This window comes from Muntiacus reevesi, chromosome 5 (genome assembly GCF_963930625.1).
Source record: "Muntiacus reevesi chromosome 5, mMunRee1.1, whole genome shotgun sequence".
In the NCBI taxonomy this organism is placed as follows: domain Eukaryota; kingdom Metazoa; phylum Chordata; class Mammalia; order Artiodactyla; family Cervidae; genus Muntiacus; species Muntiacus reevesi.
The window spans coordinates 25,113,913-25,130,869 of NC_089253.1; the positions used below are offsets into that span (position 1 = coordinate 25,113,913).

General features: G+C 52.8%; 1 protein-coding gene across 1 annotated transcript; it reads right to left on the reverse strand.

Moving 5' to 3' along the window:
- Window positions 1-7,300: 7,300 nt before the first annotated feature.
- On the reverse strand, window positions 7,301-15,430 carry TMEM86A (transmembrane protein 86A). The gene is made up of 4 exons (XM_065937259.1): window positions 15,234-15,430; window positions 12,839-13,103; window positions 8,502-12,471; window positions 7,301-7,867 (listed from the first exon to the last, which is right to left on the reverse strand). The coding sequence occupies exons 1-3, from the start codon at window positions 15,252-15,254 to the stop codon at window positions 12,035-12,037; spliced, it is 723 nt and encodes a 240-aa protein (XP_065793331.1). The 5' UTR covers window positions 15,255-15,430; the 3' UTR covers window positions 7,301-7,867; window positions 8,502-12,034.
- Between the last annotated feature and the right edge of the window lie 1,527 nt (window positions 15,431-16,957).

Genomic DNA, 16,957 nt, shown 5'->3' on the forward strand with positions numbered 1-16,957 from the left:
CCACCCCCATATCCCAAATTCTGACTGTTTCTACCTCCTAGACCCTGATCATCCTTCATCTTTTGAACTCTATCTGAAATCCCTTGACTTTGTCCATCCTTTACTTCGAGACTCTGACCACCCCCAGCAAATCTGATCATCCTACACCCCTTGACCCTGACCAGGCCCTACTCACTATCCCTGGCCATTTCTCACTGACCCTGGCCACCCTTTACTCCTAATAAACCCTGGGCATCCCACCGACCAGCATAACCACAGTTAAACATCCCAGCTTTGCATCCCAGATGCAGACCATCTGCATCCCACCATCTAGTCTTCTTCACCTGAGCAGCCTGAGCTCCCACTGACCATATGCTCTAATGATCAGCCCCTCATTAGCCATCTCCCAGAATTTCTGGTTACCATTTCCCAATGCCACTGACTTTCCCCCAAACCCCATTTACCAGCCCTAATCCCCTCACTGACCCCTTACCCACGTGCCCATTTTTAAACATCCTGCTCATCATAAATGACTTTGATAGACGCCACCAGCCCTTTTCCCCTAACGTAAGTCCCTTCCACCGCATACCATAACCCAGCCCCGCCCGGTTCTCTCCAGAGCGTCTGGCCACTGTCAAGAGCGCAATATCCGACGTGAACGCGGCCACCGGGAGCCCAGCTGAGCTGTTCCTAGTGCGATGAGAAGGTGGAGGGCTTGCGACTGGAGGATAGCAAAGAGGTCCAAGGCAGGAGCCAGGAATGGGAGTGAAGGACGAAGGGACCGACTAGGCACACATTCGCACTCAAGACTAGCCCTCGCCCCTGCAGATCCTGGCGTGCGGGTCCTGAAGGAGGGTGCGGTACACAAGTTCAGCTTCCTCAGTATGGGGCCCGACCTCGAGGGCAAGTACACCTTCAGGGCCAAGGGTGCAAGAGGGAAGCCTCGGTGTTTATGTCAGGTAAGGCCGCTGCCCCGCTGTAGACAAAGCGAGACCACGCCTGACCCGCCCACCTACCCCTAGCCCCTCCCTCACCCCGTGACCCCGCCCCCATCCCTGTGGGCTCCTCCCCCCGCTGCTGGGCGTGCCTTCCCTGCTGCCCGCCTTGCAGACCCGCTGAACATCTACCGTCCGTCCTGGAGGCACTGGCCGCGCACCCGGTGACCTTGAGGGTGGGCCACACCGCGAACATCAAGGTGCCCTTCCCGGCAAAGCCGATGCCTAGAGAGACGTGGTACAAGGAAGGCAGGGAAATGACAAGATGAACGCGAGTCTGTGGAGTGTGGCAACGACCAGGCACTGCGCGCCATTTCAAAGTGCCTGGGACAAAGACAGAAATATAGATCAATGGAACAAAATAGAAAGCCCAGAGTTAAATCCACGTACCTACGGACACCTTATCTTTGACAAAGGGGGCAAGATTATACAATGGAAAAAAGACAACCTCTTTAACAAGTGGTGCTGGGAAAACTGGTCAACCACCTGTAAAAGAATGAAACTAGAACACTTTCTAACACCTTACACAAAAATAAACTCAAAATGGATTAAAGATCTAAGTGTAAGACCAGAAACTATAAAACTCCTAGAGGAGAACATAGGCAAAACACTCTCCGACATAAATCACAGCAAGATCCTTTATGACCCACCTCCAAGAATATTGGAAATAAAAGCAAAAATAAACAAATGGGACCTAATGAAACTTAAAAGCTTTTGCACAACAAAGGAAACTATAAGCAAGGTGAAAAGACAGCCTTCAGAATGGGAGAAAATAATAGCAAACAAAGCAACTGACAAAAAATTAATCTCAAAAATATACAAGCAACTCCTGAAGCTCAATTCTAGAAAAATAAACAACCCAATCAAAAAATGGGCCAAAGATCTAAACAGACATTTCTCCAGAGAAGACATACAGATGGCTGACAAACACATGAAAAGATGCTCAACATCACTCATTATCAGAGAAATGCAAATCAAAACCTCAATGAGGTACCATTACACGCCAGTCAGGATGGCTGCTAGCCAAAAGTCTACAAGCAACAAATGCTGGAGAGGGTGTGGAGAAAAGGGAACCCTCTTACACTGTTGGTGGGAATGCAAACTAGTACAGCCACTATGGAGAGCAGTGTGGAGATTCCTTAAAAAACTGGAAATAGAACTGCCATATGACCCAGCAATCCCACTGCTGGGCATACACACCGAGGAAACCAGATCTGAAAGAGACATGTGTACCCCGATGTTCATCGCAGCACTGTTTATAATTGCCAGGACATGGAAGCAACCTAGACGCCCATCAGCAGACGAATGGATAAGGAAGTTGTGGTATATATACACTATGGAATATTACTCAGCCATTAAAAAGAATTCATTTGAATCAGTTCTAATGAGATGGATGAAACTGGAGCCCATTATAGAGAGTGAAGTAAGCCAGAAAGATAAAGACCAATACAGTATACTAATGCATATATATGGAATTTAAAAAGATGGTAACAGTAACCCTATGTGCAAAACAGAAAAAGAGACACAGATGTACAGAACAGACTTTTAGACTCTATGGGAGAAGGCGAGGGTGGGATGTTCAGAGAGAACAGCGTGGAAACAAGTATACTATCAAGGATGAAACAGATCACCAGCCCAGGTTGGATGCATGAGACAAGTGCTCAGGACTGGTGCACTGGGAAGACCCAAAGGGATGGGATGGAGAGGGAGGTGGGAGGGGGGATCGGGATGGGAAACACATGTAAATCCATGGCTGATTCATGTCAATGTATGGCAAAAACCACTACAATATTATAAAGTAATTAGCCTCCAATAAAAATAAATGGAAAAAAAGAAAAAAAGTGCATGCGAGAGGACAGCGGCTTGATCCTGCTCGGGCTCAAGAATGACCATGGCTCCACCACAGCCACTCTGCGCCTCAGCGTGCTGGGTGAGCGCAGGGCCCCGGCTCGGCCAGGCTGGGGGTACCCACTGCCCTGGGCTCAGGGCACCAGGCGGGCTGAGGACAGAGTTGGATTCTGGGTTGAGAATGGGGCTGAGTGCTGGTTTTGCAGCCAGAAGACTACCACTTCCTAATTCCCTAACTCAGTGGCCTTGGGCAAGTCAACTAACTTTCCTGAGCCTCAGTTTCTCATCTGTGATAGAGTGGTTGTTTAAAGTGCCTTTTTATGACTGAATTTAAAGACTGTAGATGAGTACACAGCACATTACTGACATTCAGATGTTACTGAAGTATGGTAATTGACTTGGAGATGACCACACGGTTGGAAGTAAGGTGAAAATGAGTATGCCTGGTTAGGTGAGGTGGTAGAGAAATGTGTGAGGACTGAGCAGGGTGGTGAGTAAATGGTTGGGCAGGTGCTGAGCTCAGGTGGTGAGGTGGGGACACTGCACATGAATGGATGTGGTAGAGATGTTTGGGCTAAAGGCTGGAGTTTTGAATGCAGAGGATTTGACTATATAGTGCATATTGAATTTGGAGGGCACTGATGTCAAGACTGAAAGTGTTGCGTCAGTGAGAAAATTGAATTTGGAAGTTGTTGAGGGTGATATGCAGATGACACCACCCTTATGGCAGAGAGTGAAGAGGAACTAAAAAGCCTCTTGATGAAAGTGAAAGAGGAGAGTGAAAAAGTTGACTTAAAGTTTAACATTCAGAAAACTAAGATCATGGCATCTGGTCCCATCACCTCATGGGAAATAGATGGGGAGACAGTGGAAACAGTGTCAGACTTTATTTTGGGGGGCTGCCTCCTTGCTCTCCCTAACACTCAATCTTTATTTGCTGGCTTTCTCCCTTGGGCTCCAAAATTGCTGCAGATGGTGACTGCAGCCATGAAATTAAAAGACGCTTACTCCTTGGAAGGAAAGTTATGACCAACCTAGATAGCATATTAAAAAGCAGAGACATTACTTTGCCAACAAAGGTCTGTCTGGTCAAGGCTACAGTTTTTCCAGTGGTCATGTATGGATGTGAGAGTTGGACTGTGAAGAAAGCTGAGTGCCAAAAAATTGATGCTTTTGAACTGTGGTGTTGGAGAAGACTCTTGAGAGTCCCTTGGACTGCAAGGATATCCAACCAGTCCATCCTAAAGGAGATCAGTCCTGGGTGTTCATTGGAAGGACTGGTGCTGAAGCTGAAACTCCAGAACTTTGGCCACCTCATGTGAAGAGTTGACTCATTGGAAAAGACCCTGATGCTGCCCCCTGATTGGGGGCAGGAGGAGAAGGGGGCGACAGAGGATGAGATGGCTAGATGGCATCACCGACTCGATGGGCATGAGTTTGAGTAAACTTCGGGAGTTGGTGATGGACAAGGAGGCCTGGCGTGCTGCAATTCATGCAGTCGCGAAGAGTCGGACATGACTGAGCGACTGAACTGAACTGACTGAGGGTGCAAGGTTGGGTGCTGAACATGTCAACTTTGAGTGTTCAGAGTAGAAGTGGTGAAAGTTTTCAGGGGTATTGAGCCTGGGAATTGGGCTTGGGGTTGAATGGGAAGAGTGTGGGGGTGGACGAGTTGTCTATGTCACCTGGGACACCCCAGGCCTGGTGCACGGCCTGCACATGTCTGATTCGTCCAACACCAGCATCTCCCTGGCCTGGCGAGAGCCTTCAGGGGGAGACCCACCACTGGCTACATCCTTGAGATGCAGGCTGAAGATACCATGGAGTGGTCCAAGTCCACAGAGATCCCCATCTCAGGCACCTGCTACACAGCGGGCAGCCTCACCAAGGGGCAGAAGTACTTCTTCCGAATCCTGGTGGTGAACGAGGCTGTGGTTGGGGAGGCAGTAAAGCTGGACGGGGGGGTCTGTGCCATGCCACCACCAGGCGAGAGATGCAGAGAGGGCTGGGGTCAAGGCCCCAACATCCTAGCTCCACCCCTTCCTCTCTGGGACCTCATCCCGTAGGAGACAATAGGGCAATGCTGTGATCAAGAAAAAGTCACCCATACTCGTGCCTGGATGGAGCTAGGGGTAATCCCAGGGGCTTCCCCACCAAAAACAAAACAGAATCAAAAAACCCAAAAAACAAAAATCGCACTCATTGTGTGCCAGATTGTGTGTGTCAAAGGAGGTGGTAGGGATATAGGGGGGAAAAAACACAGGATCTGCCCTAAAGAGTCTTACATGATAATAGAGGGAGACAGATGAGAAAAAAATTAATGCTTTGCAGCACTGCAGGGTTCCTAGCTGCCTGTCTGGCCTGAAGTGACAGCATAAAGGGGAAGAGATTGGGAAAGGCTTCAGAAGGGACACTTAATTGAGTCTTCTGGATAGAGCGCTGCTTGCTCCATCTTTGTCTTTTCCATCTCAGCTGCTCCTAAGTTTGACCTCAGTGCCTGGTTGAAGAGTCACATGGTGGTTTGCGCTGGGACAGCCCTCTGCATCCACGCCTCCTTCTCTGTGAGTCATTCCTGACCCTGACCCCCAGATGCCCACCACTAAACCCAGATGGCTACCATGGCTGCCATAGCCTCTGCCTCTGCCCCTTGCCAGACCCCTGGCACCAGAGCCTGATGGGAGACTCCTGGACAATGGGAGGGGGCCTGCCCCCAAATACCACCCAGGGCTCCCCACCACCCAACGTGATCTGGCTGAAAGATGGCATTCCTACCAAGGGCTGGGAAATTATCACCAAGAGCGAAAACCGCTCCCAGTTCCTCATCAACAGCACCAAGTGTTCTGACTCAGGGGTGTACCGCATTGAGCTCCAGAATGTGTCTGGAGAGGTGTATCACGACTTCCACGTGCGTGTGACAGGTATGGCAACGAGCAGAGGCCTGGGTAGACATCCCTGCCTCCACTCCCCTCTGCTGCTGGAGTCTTACCACTGTAACGGCATTCCTTAAGGTAGTCAGGCTCCTTTGACTTCCGCGGCCACCGACAAACCTATAGCTGTTTGAGGAGGTCATCAACACGGTGACTCTGACCTGGAACCACAGCTCCGACCTGCAGGAGGGCGGCGAGGCCCACTATGCCATAGTGGAGCGGGATGCCAGCACAGCCACCTGGTTCACAGCGGTCGACAGCGTCTTCAGCAACAAGTGCACGGTGAAAGACTTGCTCCCCGCAGGAAGTACTTCTTCCGAGTGCTGGCCCTGAACGAAGCGGTGACTCCAATGATACCTGCCTGGCTCGTCAACAACAAGGACAAGAGTGAGTCTGGGGACCTAGGGGCTCAGATCTGTGATCCCTGATGGCGGGGATGAAATAAGGGTTGCCAGGGGTACCCAATGCCGAGAAGCACTGAGGTGAAAGAGCTAACGTTGGGGACCCTGGGGAGAAAAGCTGAGGTTTGGAAGCCTAGGAGAGGAGATTCCTTCGGGGGACTCTGAGGGGTGGGACTAACGTGGAGGTGGGGAGATTCCTCTGGGGGCGGGGATGCCGGTAGAGGGTGGGAAGGAGGGCAGAAGATGTCGGTGGGAGCGGGGATGTGGAGCTGAGAAGCTGTTCCAGCCGAGGGGCTACCTGAAGTCCTGACTGAGGATTCAGGGAGGGTCCAAGAAGCGAAGATGACATCCGGAAACCCCGGAGGGAGGGGATTAAGGGTTGGGATAACTGCGGGAAACTTGAAATATGAATCTGAATTGGAGACAGAAGAGACGGTGGAGGCTGGGGCGCCTTGGAGAAAGCTTGGACCGGTGGGGGTGGGGGGATCAGACACATGTACACCCGTGGCTGATTCATGTCAGTGTATGGCAAAACCCACCACAATATTGTAAAGTAATCAGGCTCCATTAAAATAAATAAATTAATTGGGGGAGGAGGGAAGCCAGCCAACAGCCTGGTCCGGAAGCTGGTGGCCGGAAAGAAGTCTAGGATGCCCAGGTCTGGAAAAGCGCAAAAGCCCACGAACCTGGTTTAGGTCTTGGAACCAGCAGTGGCATGGTGGGTGGGCGAGTGACAAAGGGAGAACCTCAGGAACCACTATGAAGTCGGGACCCTAGAGCTGACGGTGTGTGGGAATCTAACCCAGGTCATCGGGGTTTAGTGAGCTGGGTCTCCGGGACGTCTTCCGAGCTCTAGGCGGGAGTGCGGTGGGTGGGGACCTCGGGGTGCGCTCACCACTCGCCACGTCCCCCACTCCCACCCGACCCCCGCACAGTCGAGGATCTGAGCGCCAAGCTGAGGCAGTACCAACAGAAGGACTGGCGCCACGTGCGCGCTTCCTGACCCCGCTCAAGCCGCACACGGTGCTGCGTGGCCAGGACTGCACCGTGACCCGCGCCTTCCTGGGGAACCCGCGGCCCACCGTCACCCTCTGCAAGGGCCAGAGTACAGCGTGCTGGTGGAGAACAGCTGGGCAAGGACGGCGGCAGCTACAAGCCCACCGTCCACGGTGAGGGCGCCGAGCCCGGCTCCGGCAGGCCTGGAGGTGGTGGGCGCCCGGGCTGAGCCCTACCTGGGGTGGAGGCGCAAAGTGGCAGTCTTGTGGGAGGTTGCTCGATTATTTTCCTATGGTTGACACAGTCTTTTATTTAATCTGCCATGGGGTGGTGCAAATATTCTCTAACTGACCATAGTTCAAATCACTCTGCCATCTTCTCCGTATCATTTATGTATCTGGCCCCTGCAGACTTGGGAGTTGGCAATCCCTCAAGAGTCTGTAGTTTGCAACCCTTCAGTTCAGTTCAGTTCAGTGGCTCAATGTAGTTTGCAACCCTTCAGTTCAGTTCAGTTCAGTGGCTCAGTTGTGTCTGATTCTTTGCAAACCCATGGACTTCAACACACCAGACTTCCCTATACATCACCAACTCCCGGAGCTTGCGCAAACTCATTGTCCCTCTGGTCAGTGATGCCATCCAACCATTTCATATTCTGCCGTTCCCTTCTCCTCCTGCCTTCAATCTCTCCCAGCATCAGGGTAGTTTGCAACCCTTGGTGGGCCTAAACGTGCATTTGAAAAAAACAGTAGTGAGCAAGTCTAAACCAGACTTGACAAGCACAATCTCCATGGCAGGGTTCTAAAAGGAATCTTTTATATTGACAGAATTTTCATTATATTTTGATGTGCAACCAAGACAAAACTATACTGGTCCAGGATAAGGATATTCAGGAGGCGCTGAAGGGAATAAAGGCTTCCCCCCAGGTGGCGCTAGTGGTAAAGAACCTGCCTGCCACTGCAGGAGAGGCCGTGTTTGATCCCTGGCTGGGGAAGATCCCCTGGAGGAGGGCATGGCAACCCACTCCAGTATGCCTGCTTGGAGAATCCCATGGACAGAGAAGCCTGGTGGGCTACAGTCCATGGGGTCGCAAAGTCAGACATGACTGAAGCACACGAGGGAGAAATGATAGGAGGGAGGCCCTCCCTCTGCACACAGGTGTGCCTGTTCTGCTCATGTGTGCACAGGTAGGGGAAATGTTTTATTTCTTCCTACACATTCTACTGTTTTCACAGCTAGACTGCTAGTTGCATGAACTCTCTAAATGCAAAGATGACCTGCCTTGCTCTTCCCCCTTTGCTTTAAGCCTCCTAGCTTTGTCATGATCCTTTAGATAAAAATCACCCCCCACCACCTACCTCTCCAGCCTCCTCCTCTGCCACTCTCTGAAGTCTCCATGGCATGTCTTGGTGTCCAGTCTCCATGGTTACAGACTGTAACCATCCTGTTACAGATGTCTTTCTCTGGGGAAAGGACCATGTCCTGTTGCTCTGTCTCTCAAGTACTCAGCTAAGTGCCTGGCATTGAGATGATGCCTCCACAGTGGCTGCTGAACTGTGTAACAGAACTAGGCCAGGAAAGGCACCATGGGAGACATCCAGCTCTCATTCCACGGCTAGAGAGATCCCTGACAACTTAATTCTGGTTGTAAGCACATGGGCACAAGGCCCTGGCTCTAACACTAATCAGCCATGTGACCTTGGCAAGCCACTCTAAGCTTGTTTCTCATCTACTTCTTAGGGCTGTTATGAGGATTAAATGAGAGTGCATAGAAGTGCCTGGCACAATGCGTGGCATACATTAAATGAATAACTGGCAGCTCTTGGCCCCACACACTCGGTTGACCTTGGCAGACTGCAGCTGGGAAGGACTGAGGATCCTAGGCAGGGGCCAGCCCCTGGTTTCTGCACAGTGACTCAAAGTCCAGGAGTTTGGAGGTTCCCTTGTCTCTAGGGTCATTCACACTGACAAATACTTTCTTTGCTCTTTCAAAGATGGCACGTCAATTCTAGCATCTGTCACTGAGAGTCTGCAGAAGAAATCAAAGCACCTTAAGTGAGCTCCAGCCCAGCCCAGGCATCAGGAGGATGTTGTGATGTGGGGCTTCTTGGCCTGTCTTCTGTGTGGTCCCGGTGAGGGAGGTCCTGTATGCTCTGTAGTGTTTGTCAACATAAACATTCACTGAAGGGATGGGACAATGCACTGAGTGTGCCTTTGCGTATATTCCTGACATGGTGTGCACCAGGGACCAAGGAAATGGGACTTGGGAGTGGGATAGGCATACTAAGAAGACCAACCCCTGAGAGCCTGCTCTAAACCCACCCACAAGGGGAGTGACCAGTCCCCTTTTGGCTGGGCCTTGCCCTGCCTTCCCCTCCTCCACAACTGCACCGTACCTTGCCCTCCCCTCAGGGCTTAGCAGGGAAGTTTTCAACTTCCTCCCCAGCCTGCTAAGCCTACAAGTAGGTATGTCTTCAGTTCTGGGATTTAAATGGATCAAGACCTTGCCTCTTTAGTGTCCAGGGTTCCTACTATCTGGGCATCCCAGGTGGCTGAGTGGTGAAGAATTCACTTGCCAATGCAGGAGATACAGGTTCGATCCCTGGGTCAAGAAGATCCACTGGAGAAGGAAATGGCAACCCACTCCAGTATTCTTACCTGAAAATCCCATGGACAGTGGAGTATTGTGTGCTACAGTCCAGGGGCTTGCAAAGAGTTGGACACAAGTAAGTGACTGAGCACACACTCATGCATATTCATACTCTTTGAGAATTACGAGAATCTGAGAGCTAGAAGGGATTGGTCATCCACCTCACTATGTTTGACAGCAGCAAACTCTTCCTTAAAAAAATTTAAGCTACTGGACTTGAAACAAGGATGGGGGTCTTTGAACCTCCCTCCTCTAATTTATTCTTTTGCTAGTTCCCACCAGCAGGGCTTCCCTGGTGGTTCAGCTGGTAAAGAATTGGTCTGCAGTGTGGGAGGACCTGAGTTTGGTCCCTGGGTTGGGAAGATCCCCTGGAGAAGAAAAAGGCTACCCACTCCAGCATTCTGCCCTGGAGAATTCCATGGACTGTATAGTCCATGGGGTTGCAAACAGTCGGATGCGACTGAGTGACTTTCACTTTCAGCTCCCAACACTAATCTCTGTACAGATGCTAATTTGAAAATTACTGATTCATCCAACACCCATACAGGGCTTGAGTCTATCACATCCCCACATCTGTACAACCCCTCTACTGATGGGAGTATTCATTACCATCCATGACTTCCCTTTTTACTCTGGGTCAGGGAGCTGCTCATTAAGATGAAAATGCCCCTGGAGTCAGGTGACAAGTTATTCTGCCAGGGCTTCACATCTAAAGCATGAATCATGCAATCTAATCTCATTCCTCCCAGCTGTTCAGCTGAGCCCAGACTCCAGGGAGGAGGAGAAGCGTGAAGGGAATCTGGATTATTTTGGAGCAGGTAGCAAGTCTGGGCTGTGGAGGGCAGGAGGTGGGTAGCAGTAGAGGACACCAAGTAATGAGATGCAGGGCACCTGTCCATAGGGGAGGGCACTAAGGACAAGTTTGGATGGTGGCAACTCCTACCCATCCCCCATCCTCCTGAACTACATCCTCACCCACACACGTGATCAGAAAGTGAGACCTACTCCAACCAGCACAGTATCACCAGTCACAGAGCCAGTCTGGCGCCAATATGCACTGGCCAGGACTGTGACCTGCGCCATGAGGACATCCAGGGCCCCTGGTGCCATGCCCCCACCCCCACCTCTCCAGGACAGGCACGTGCCACACAGGCAGACAAGCAGGGCAGCCAGTGACTCTTGTGGGTTTTTTTATTTTATTTTTTCATGTGAGCAACAGGATGGAGTAGTCCCATTCTTGCTCGCCTTGCATTGAATGTGCCTTGGGTCTTATGACCCGAGAGTGTCATTGGAGCCCCTTCCTTTGGATCCCAGTGCAGGAGGGGCAAGGAGGAAAGAACTGAGAGTGGGTGTGTATGTGGGGGGTGGCCCAGCTCCCAGAGCCAGGCTCAGCAACCCCTCAGCAGCTCCCTGAGGCCCTTTCCCTGTGAGACTTTGACACACAGCAGGTCAGAGACAGCTGGCAGAGTAAGACATAGGCAGGCTGGAAGAAAGATCATACAGATAAGACTCACACACACACACACACACACAGGCTGGCCCCTTCCTTTGGCATGGTTCACCCTAGCCCTGGGGACAGGGTCTGAGGGTAGTGGTGTGGGGCCTGAGCTCTGGGATGCCCTTTGAGAGATGGGACCAACTTGAATCCTTGGTACGCAGAACTTCCGAGGCCAAAGTAGTCCCCAGTCTTGCCTACCTGGACAGACACCCCTCCACCTTCCCACCCAACACTTAGACATTAAGATTGTTCAAGTAATGAGGATAGATGCAGGAAAGGGAGACTCCACTCTCATCCAGTCTTTCCATCTAGAGGCCTGTGAAAGGGGCTTCAAGCCCTGGGCATCTCAGCACAGACTCTTCCCCTCCTCCCTCAACTCTGTGTAAATCCGAAAGAGTGGAAGTGGGTGAGTCAGACTCTTTCATCTAGTAGAAGTGGGGGAGGTCAAGAGGCTGAGCACCACAGCCCTCTAGAGGGGCTCTGACAGTCCAGATGGGGTAGAGGTGGGAAGATCCTGGCTCCGGCAATGAGCATGAAGCTGTTTTTTTTTAGTTCTCAACATGGTCCTGGACCATGCTCTGCTAGAAGGATCTTTTTCCTGCTTATCCCTCAAACTTGCACATTTCACAGGTGATACCTGCTGCCCCAGGTTGGTACTGTGGTTATCTCAATCCAGCTCTGGCAGGCTCCCAGGTTCTGGACTCCAGTCCCAGGAGAAGAGAGGGGTAACCAGAACCTGACCCTCATTTGGCTTTGCTCAGTCGGTAGTCCTCCACTGGCTCCCGGCTCTCGACAGCTGACAGGGCGATGAGCATCTGGGCGGCGTAGTAGGTGGACATGATGAATACCCGCGAGTAGGGTACAGGGAAGCAGAACTTGTCGAGGCCGATGGTCAGGTCTGAGACCATAAATAGCAGTGCGCCACCGCCTGCCGCTAGCTCAGTCCAGCGCCAGGCTGCCCCGACCAGATGTAGCCCCGCCATTGCTCGCCAGCCCATGAAGCCGACAAGGGCCATATAGACCCCCACCAGGTAGGTGAAGGCACCCGTGAGGTTTGGGTAGAAGACGGCATAGCACAGGACCGCCAGTACTGCTATCAGCAGACCTGTCCGAAGAGCCAGTGGCCGCATGCCAAAGGCTGAGGCGTACAGCATGTGAGTCACGGCAAACATCAGCAGACCTGGGAGTGAGAGGGGATGATGGGATGTTGAAGGCAAACTCAGGTGAGAAAACAGGAGGTCGGGGTAGGAGTGGAGTGCTTAGGATAACCCAGGAGCTCTCCCGGGGGAGTAACAGGGGTGGGAAGAAATCCACGAAGGCAAAGATATATCTCCAAACTCTCCTGTGGTACTCCAGAACAGATCACCGAATCGCTGGCAAGGTTGTCCGCCAACAGGGGCCCCAAAAGTCTTTGGCCTCAGAACCCCTTAAATTCCCCATGTTCTTGTTTTTAAAAAAATTCTCTTTCCTAAATCCTTGGCCCCTCCCCAGGGTCCTCTAGCCCCCAACCCCAAGATTACTCCCAGGTGGCGACTGTGATGACTGACCGTGGAGAAAGTAACCCTGATCCTGCCAGATGAGGAAGGCATCGCCTATGGCGGAGAAGACAAGCCCCACGAAGATGCGGGTGGCACTGGGGTGGGTCAGCAGGAATCCCAGGCCATGGGCCAGGAGGAAGAGCCAGAGGCAGAAGATTGGCAGGCACTTGATGAGGGCGCTGACCCACAACGGGCTGGACAAGGGCAGCCAGAGCACGAAATACACACAGGTAGCCTTGAAGAAGGGCACCAGCTTGGGTCCCTCACTCTTCACCTGGAAGACACGGGACAAAGGCAGCATTCAGAGCGTGGGAGCCCAGAGCGGGGCTCAGAGCAAGACCCTCAGCCCAGGCATTCACCCCAAAGACAGGCCCACCTCCAAAGCAGGGAGGACAGACACAGAAACCCAGTTTGACCTATCCCAAGCAGCCAGTATGAAAGAGCCCATCATTAACTTGAAGCTTAAATGATTAGGAAGACAAAGGGCTCCACTGTGCCTGCTACTCACGTCCCATTCTTGGCCCTGGGGCAGGACCAGAATAGTCACTGGACAGAAAGCAGACTTTGGGATAGTGTCCGGCAGCCCAAGGCTTCTCCCTTTCTGCCCCTTCCTTCTCCCCCTACAAAGCCCCTTCAGCCTCTTTCTGGCCGCATCAATCCCCAGCTGTCTAGAATAGAGGGGAGTCAGCAGCAAACCACAGAGATGCCACAGCTGGCCAACTCGTGATCCTCAGCAGTGGGGCCAGGACACGGGACCGGCGACACCAGGTGAGTGCCAGGAATACGTGAGAATAAGCGCTGTCAACCATCTCAGCCCCCAGAGGCTCTCTTCTCAGCCAGCCTCTCTTCTGCAACTCAGCCTCCACTCTAGCTGCCCTAGCCTGAAAGTACCATCAAGGACAAGGAGAGGAGACAGGGATGCTGCCTAGAAAAATGGACCCATGAGTGGGGAGCAAGAAAACTGTCCCTGAAATACCAGCAATCTCAGGGGTTGGGGGGTTGGAGAGGGTGTCAGTCAATCTCATTTCCCAGAGAACAAAAGCAACTTCATGCACATCAGAAAGAGAGGCAGGAAGGGGAGGCAGGGTTCTCTCACCAGCTTTTGATCTGAAGCCAGCAGTCAGGCTGGAAGGAGATGAGGAACTGAGAGTGGGAAGTTAGAGCAGCTGACTGGGTCTCAGCCGGATTAGGAGGGAGGGCAGCTAAAGAAGGGTTGTTTCCCAGGCCATGTAGGCACTCTGCAAGCTCAGGGAGGGAGCTGCTGCGGATATTCTGAATCTGGGATCCCCTGAAGCTGTTTTTCTTGGACATTTGGTACTGGGGCTCAGAGAGTGATGCGAAGGAGCTGAGGTTCCCGGTATACTCATGCTCTGCCCAAGAGACAGGTCTCTGGCCCAGTGAGCTGCCCAGCTCAGGGCTACGGGTACACACTCAAGACTCTCAGACCTCCAGACCGTGGTTACCTGGCACTGAACAGACTGTGATGAAGGTGGCTGGGAAAAGGCAGATGTAGATCCAGGGGCTAAGCCTGCCCTTGCTCTGTCAGGGGTGAGAGCAGTGAGAAGAGATGACAGAGCTCCTTCCTATGGAGATTTCCCCCATGCAGGCTAGTCAGGGCAGAGACACCAGCAGAGGAGGAGATAGCTTATCCTCACAGTCCCCAGATCTCCCCGGCCTCACCTGCCAGCCCTTGGAAGCATCTACTCCACAGCCCTCCCCCAAGCCCCCTATTTCCTAGAAGAAGAAACAGTAGGAGTAGCTGGGGAGGCTTTGACAATCTTGGAGAACACAGCGCTAGGAGTAGGAGAGGGGCGGAGAAGAGACAAAACTTCAGGTGAGAAAGTCTGAACAAGCGGTGTCAATAGAGAACGACCCCTTTTCCCTTCTGCGCGTGATCCAGGCTGCCTAGACTCAGAGGCGTCACCTACACTGCCCGAGACTTCTTGTAAAGATGAGGAAAGCGAGGGAACAAACTGGGAACAAGACTCCCAGGAGGTTCCAGCTCCGCTCCCGCTCCCCTCCTCTTCTCTGCGGTCTGCTCACACAGAGCCGGAGGCCCTGCATCCGTCCCCTTCCTCGCCCAGGGGGCCACCCGGCCAACCCGCGCCAGACACACGGAGATCAAAGTCACGCTTCCGAGTCACGTGCCTGCTGTTTTCCTCCCTCCCGTGAGCCGGCGGCGGGCGCATGGAAGAGGGGCGCCGGGGTCTGGGGTGCGGGGGGCCGTGGCCGCGCCGCCTCCCGCCGGGGGGACGCGGGCGGCCGCCGGATCCCTGCCTTTCCTCGGACGCTCCCCCCGCCCCGCCGACGCCCCCCAGCGGCTTGGCCTGCCGCAGCTCAGTCCCCAGGTCGGTGGGCTCCGGCCGCGCCGGACACTGGCCCGCTCGCTCGCTCACACACTCACCACAGTGACCGGGGACACCATGGCGGCGGCGGCGGCGGCGGCGGCGGCAGCGACCCGGGACGCGCCGCAGGTGAGGCAGGCGATGAAGGAACGAAGCCCCGGTGACCGACGATTCCTCCCCCGCGCCGGGCGCCGGAGCTTCTGTCTGCGATCCCCGCGACGTCACGGCAGACACCGCCAATGAGACGTCTGGAGTCGGCCCGGCCTGGGGCTCAGGGCAGGAGGGCGGCCGGCGAGTCGGGAGAGGCCCCGCCCCTCCCCCTCCCCCCACCCCACCCCCACCCTCCTACACCCCATCTTTACTGCCCCCGGGAGAGAGGCTTTTCAGGCCGCGCCCCTCTAGGAGTCCGTGCCAAGGCCTCCTGGAACCTAACTGTGACCCCAGGCTTTGGGGGACGACAGAGGTTGGCCAAGAGACAAACACATTCCTGTCCCGGACACAGGGCTACACACATTTTTCTCATAAACCGGGGTAAAATGCAAAGACAGAGTCCCTTCAGCCTTTAAGCATGCAGTCCACATGGACACACTTGGTTAGATCCACAGCCTTCACTGTACACAAATACACATCGCAATGGACACTCGAGGGTCCGTAGACATACAACTTTTTAACATAAAAAGAGACAAATAGCAATCCATAGACCCGTGTGTGTGTGTGTGTGTGTGTGTGTGTGTGTGTGTGTGTGGCACAGTCGTGTCCGACTCTCTGTGACCCTTTGAACTGTAGCCCACCAGGCTCCTTTATCCATGGGATTCTCCAGGCAAGAATACTGGAGTGGGTTGTCATGCCCTTCTCCAGGGGATCTTCCAGACCCGGGAATGGAACCAGCGTCTCCTGTGTCGCCTGCGTTGCAGGCATGTTCTTTATCCGCTGAGCCGTTGGGGAAGCCGCACCCCCCCGCCCCAGAGACCCATACATATGCACAAACACGTACAAGATCACAATTAACTTTAGGCACCAAACAAATACATAGACACAAAACTGACAGGCCCAGACTCACATATATCCTTCAAGGTGAAAAGAGAGACACATATATAGGCATGCGGCAGCCTATAGACCCACAACAACCACACTTACTCAATCACCCTTAGACACACATCTCTCACAACTCAGAGACACCTTAACACCTACAAGAACGCCCTGGTAATGATAGACAGGCTAAAGGAGTATGAACGAACTCTGCCAAAAATGCAACTTAAGCAGATTAATGCTGAAAGAACACAAACTAAAGGTACACAAGCACATTTGGAACCGAGCACATGCAGAATCTTGGGAATTAGATGAGAGAAGTGGGAGGCAATCAAATGAACTGGGACCTAGTCCCAGTTTTACCACTTCCATGCTGTGTGGTTGGGTGAATCATTTCCCCAGTCTGATCTTGATTTCTTCATATATGAGTGGATGATCTCCAGTGTTCCTCCCAAGCCCAACATGTGTAGGATAGGGAAGGGCAGGGGCTGCTGGTGTCAGGAAATTTAAGTCTAGAGTTCTTCCTGGAGTGGTAAAACTGGGACTAGGTCCCAGTCCGTTTGACTGCCTCCCACTTCTCTCATGTAATTCCCGTGATTCTGAACATGCTTGGTTCCAAATGTGTCCAGGTACCTTTAGTCTGTGTAATATCAGCATTAATTTCAGATTTCAGAAACATCTTAAAGGATGTTCCGGTGGTCTTGGATCTGCTGCAAACTCCTGGAGATAGTGAAGGACAGGGAAGCATGGTTTG

Coding starts and splice junctions, on each gene's coding strand:
- TMEM86A (XM_065937259.1), bottom strand. CDS start 15,254: ATGGTGTCCCCGGTCACTGTG. Junction 13,104..15,233: donor TGGTGTCCCCGGTCACTGTG/GTGAGTGTGTGA, acceptor CGTGTCTTCCAG/GTGAAGAGTGAGGGACCCAA. Junction 12,472..12,838: donor TCAGGGTTACTTTCTCCACG/GTCAGTCATCAC, acceptor TCTCACTCCCAG/GTCTGCTGATGTTTGCCGTG.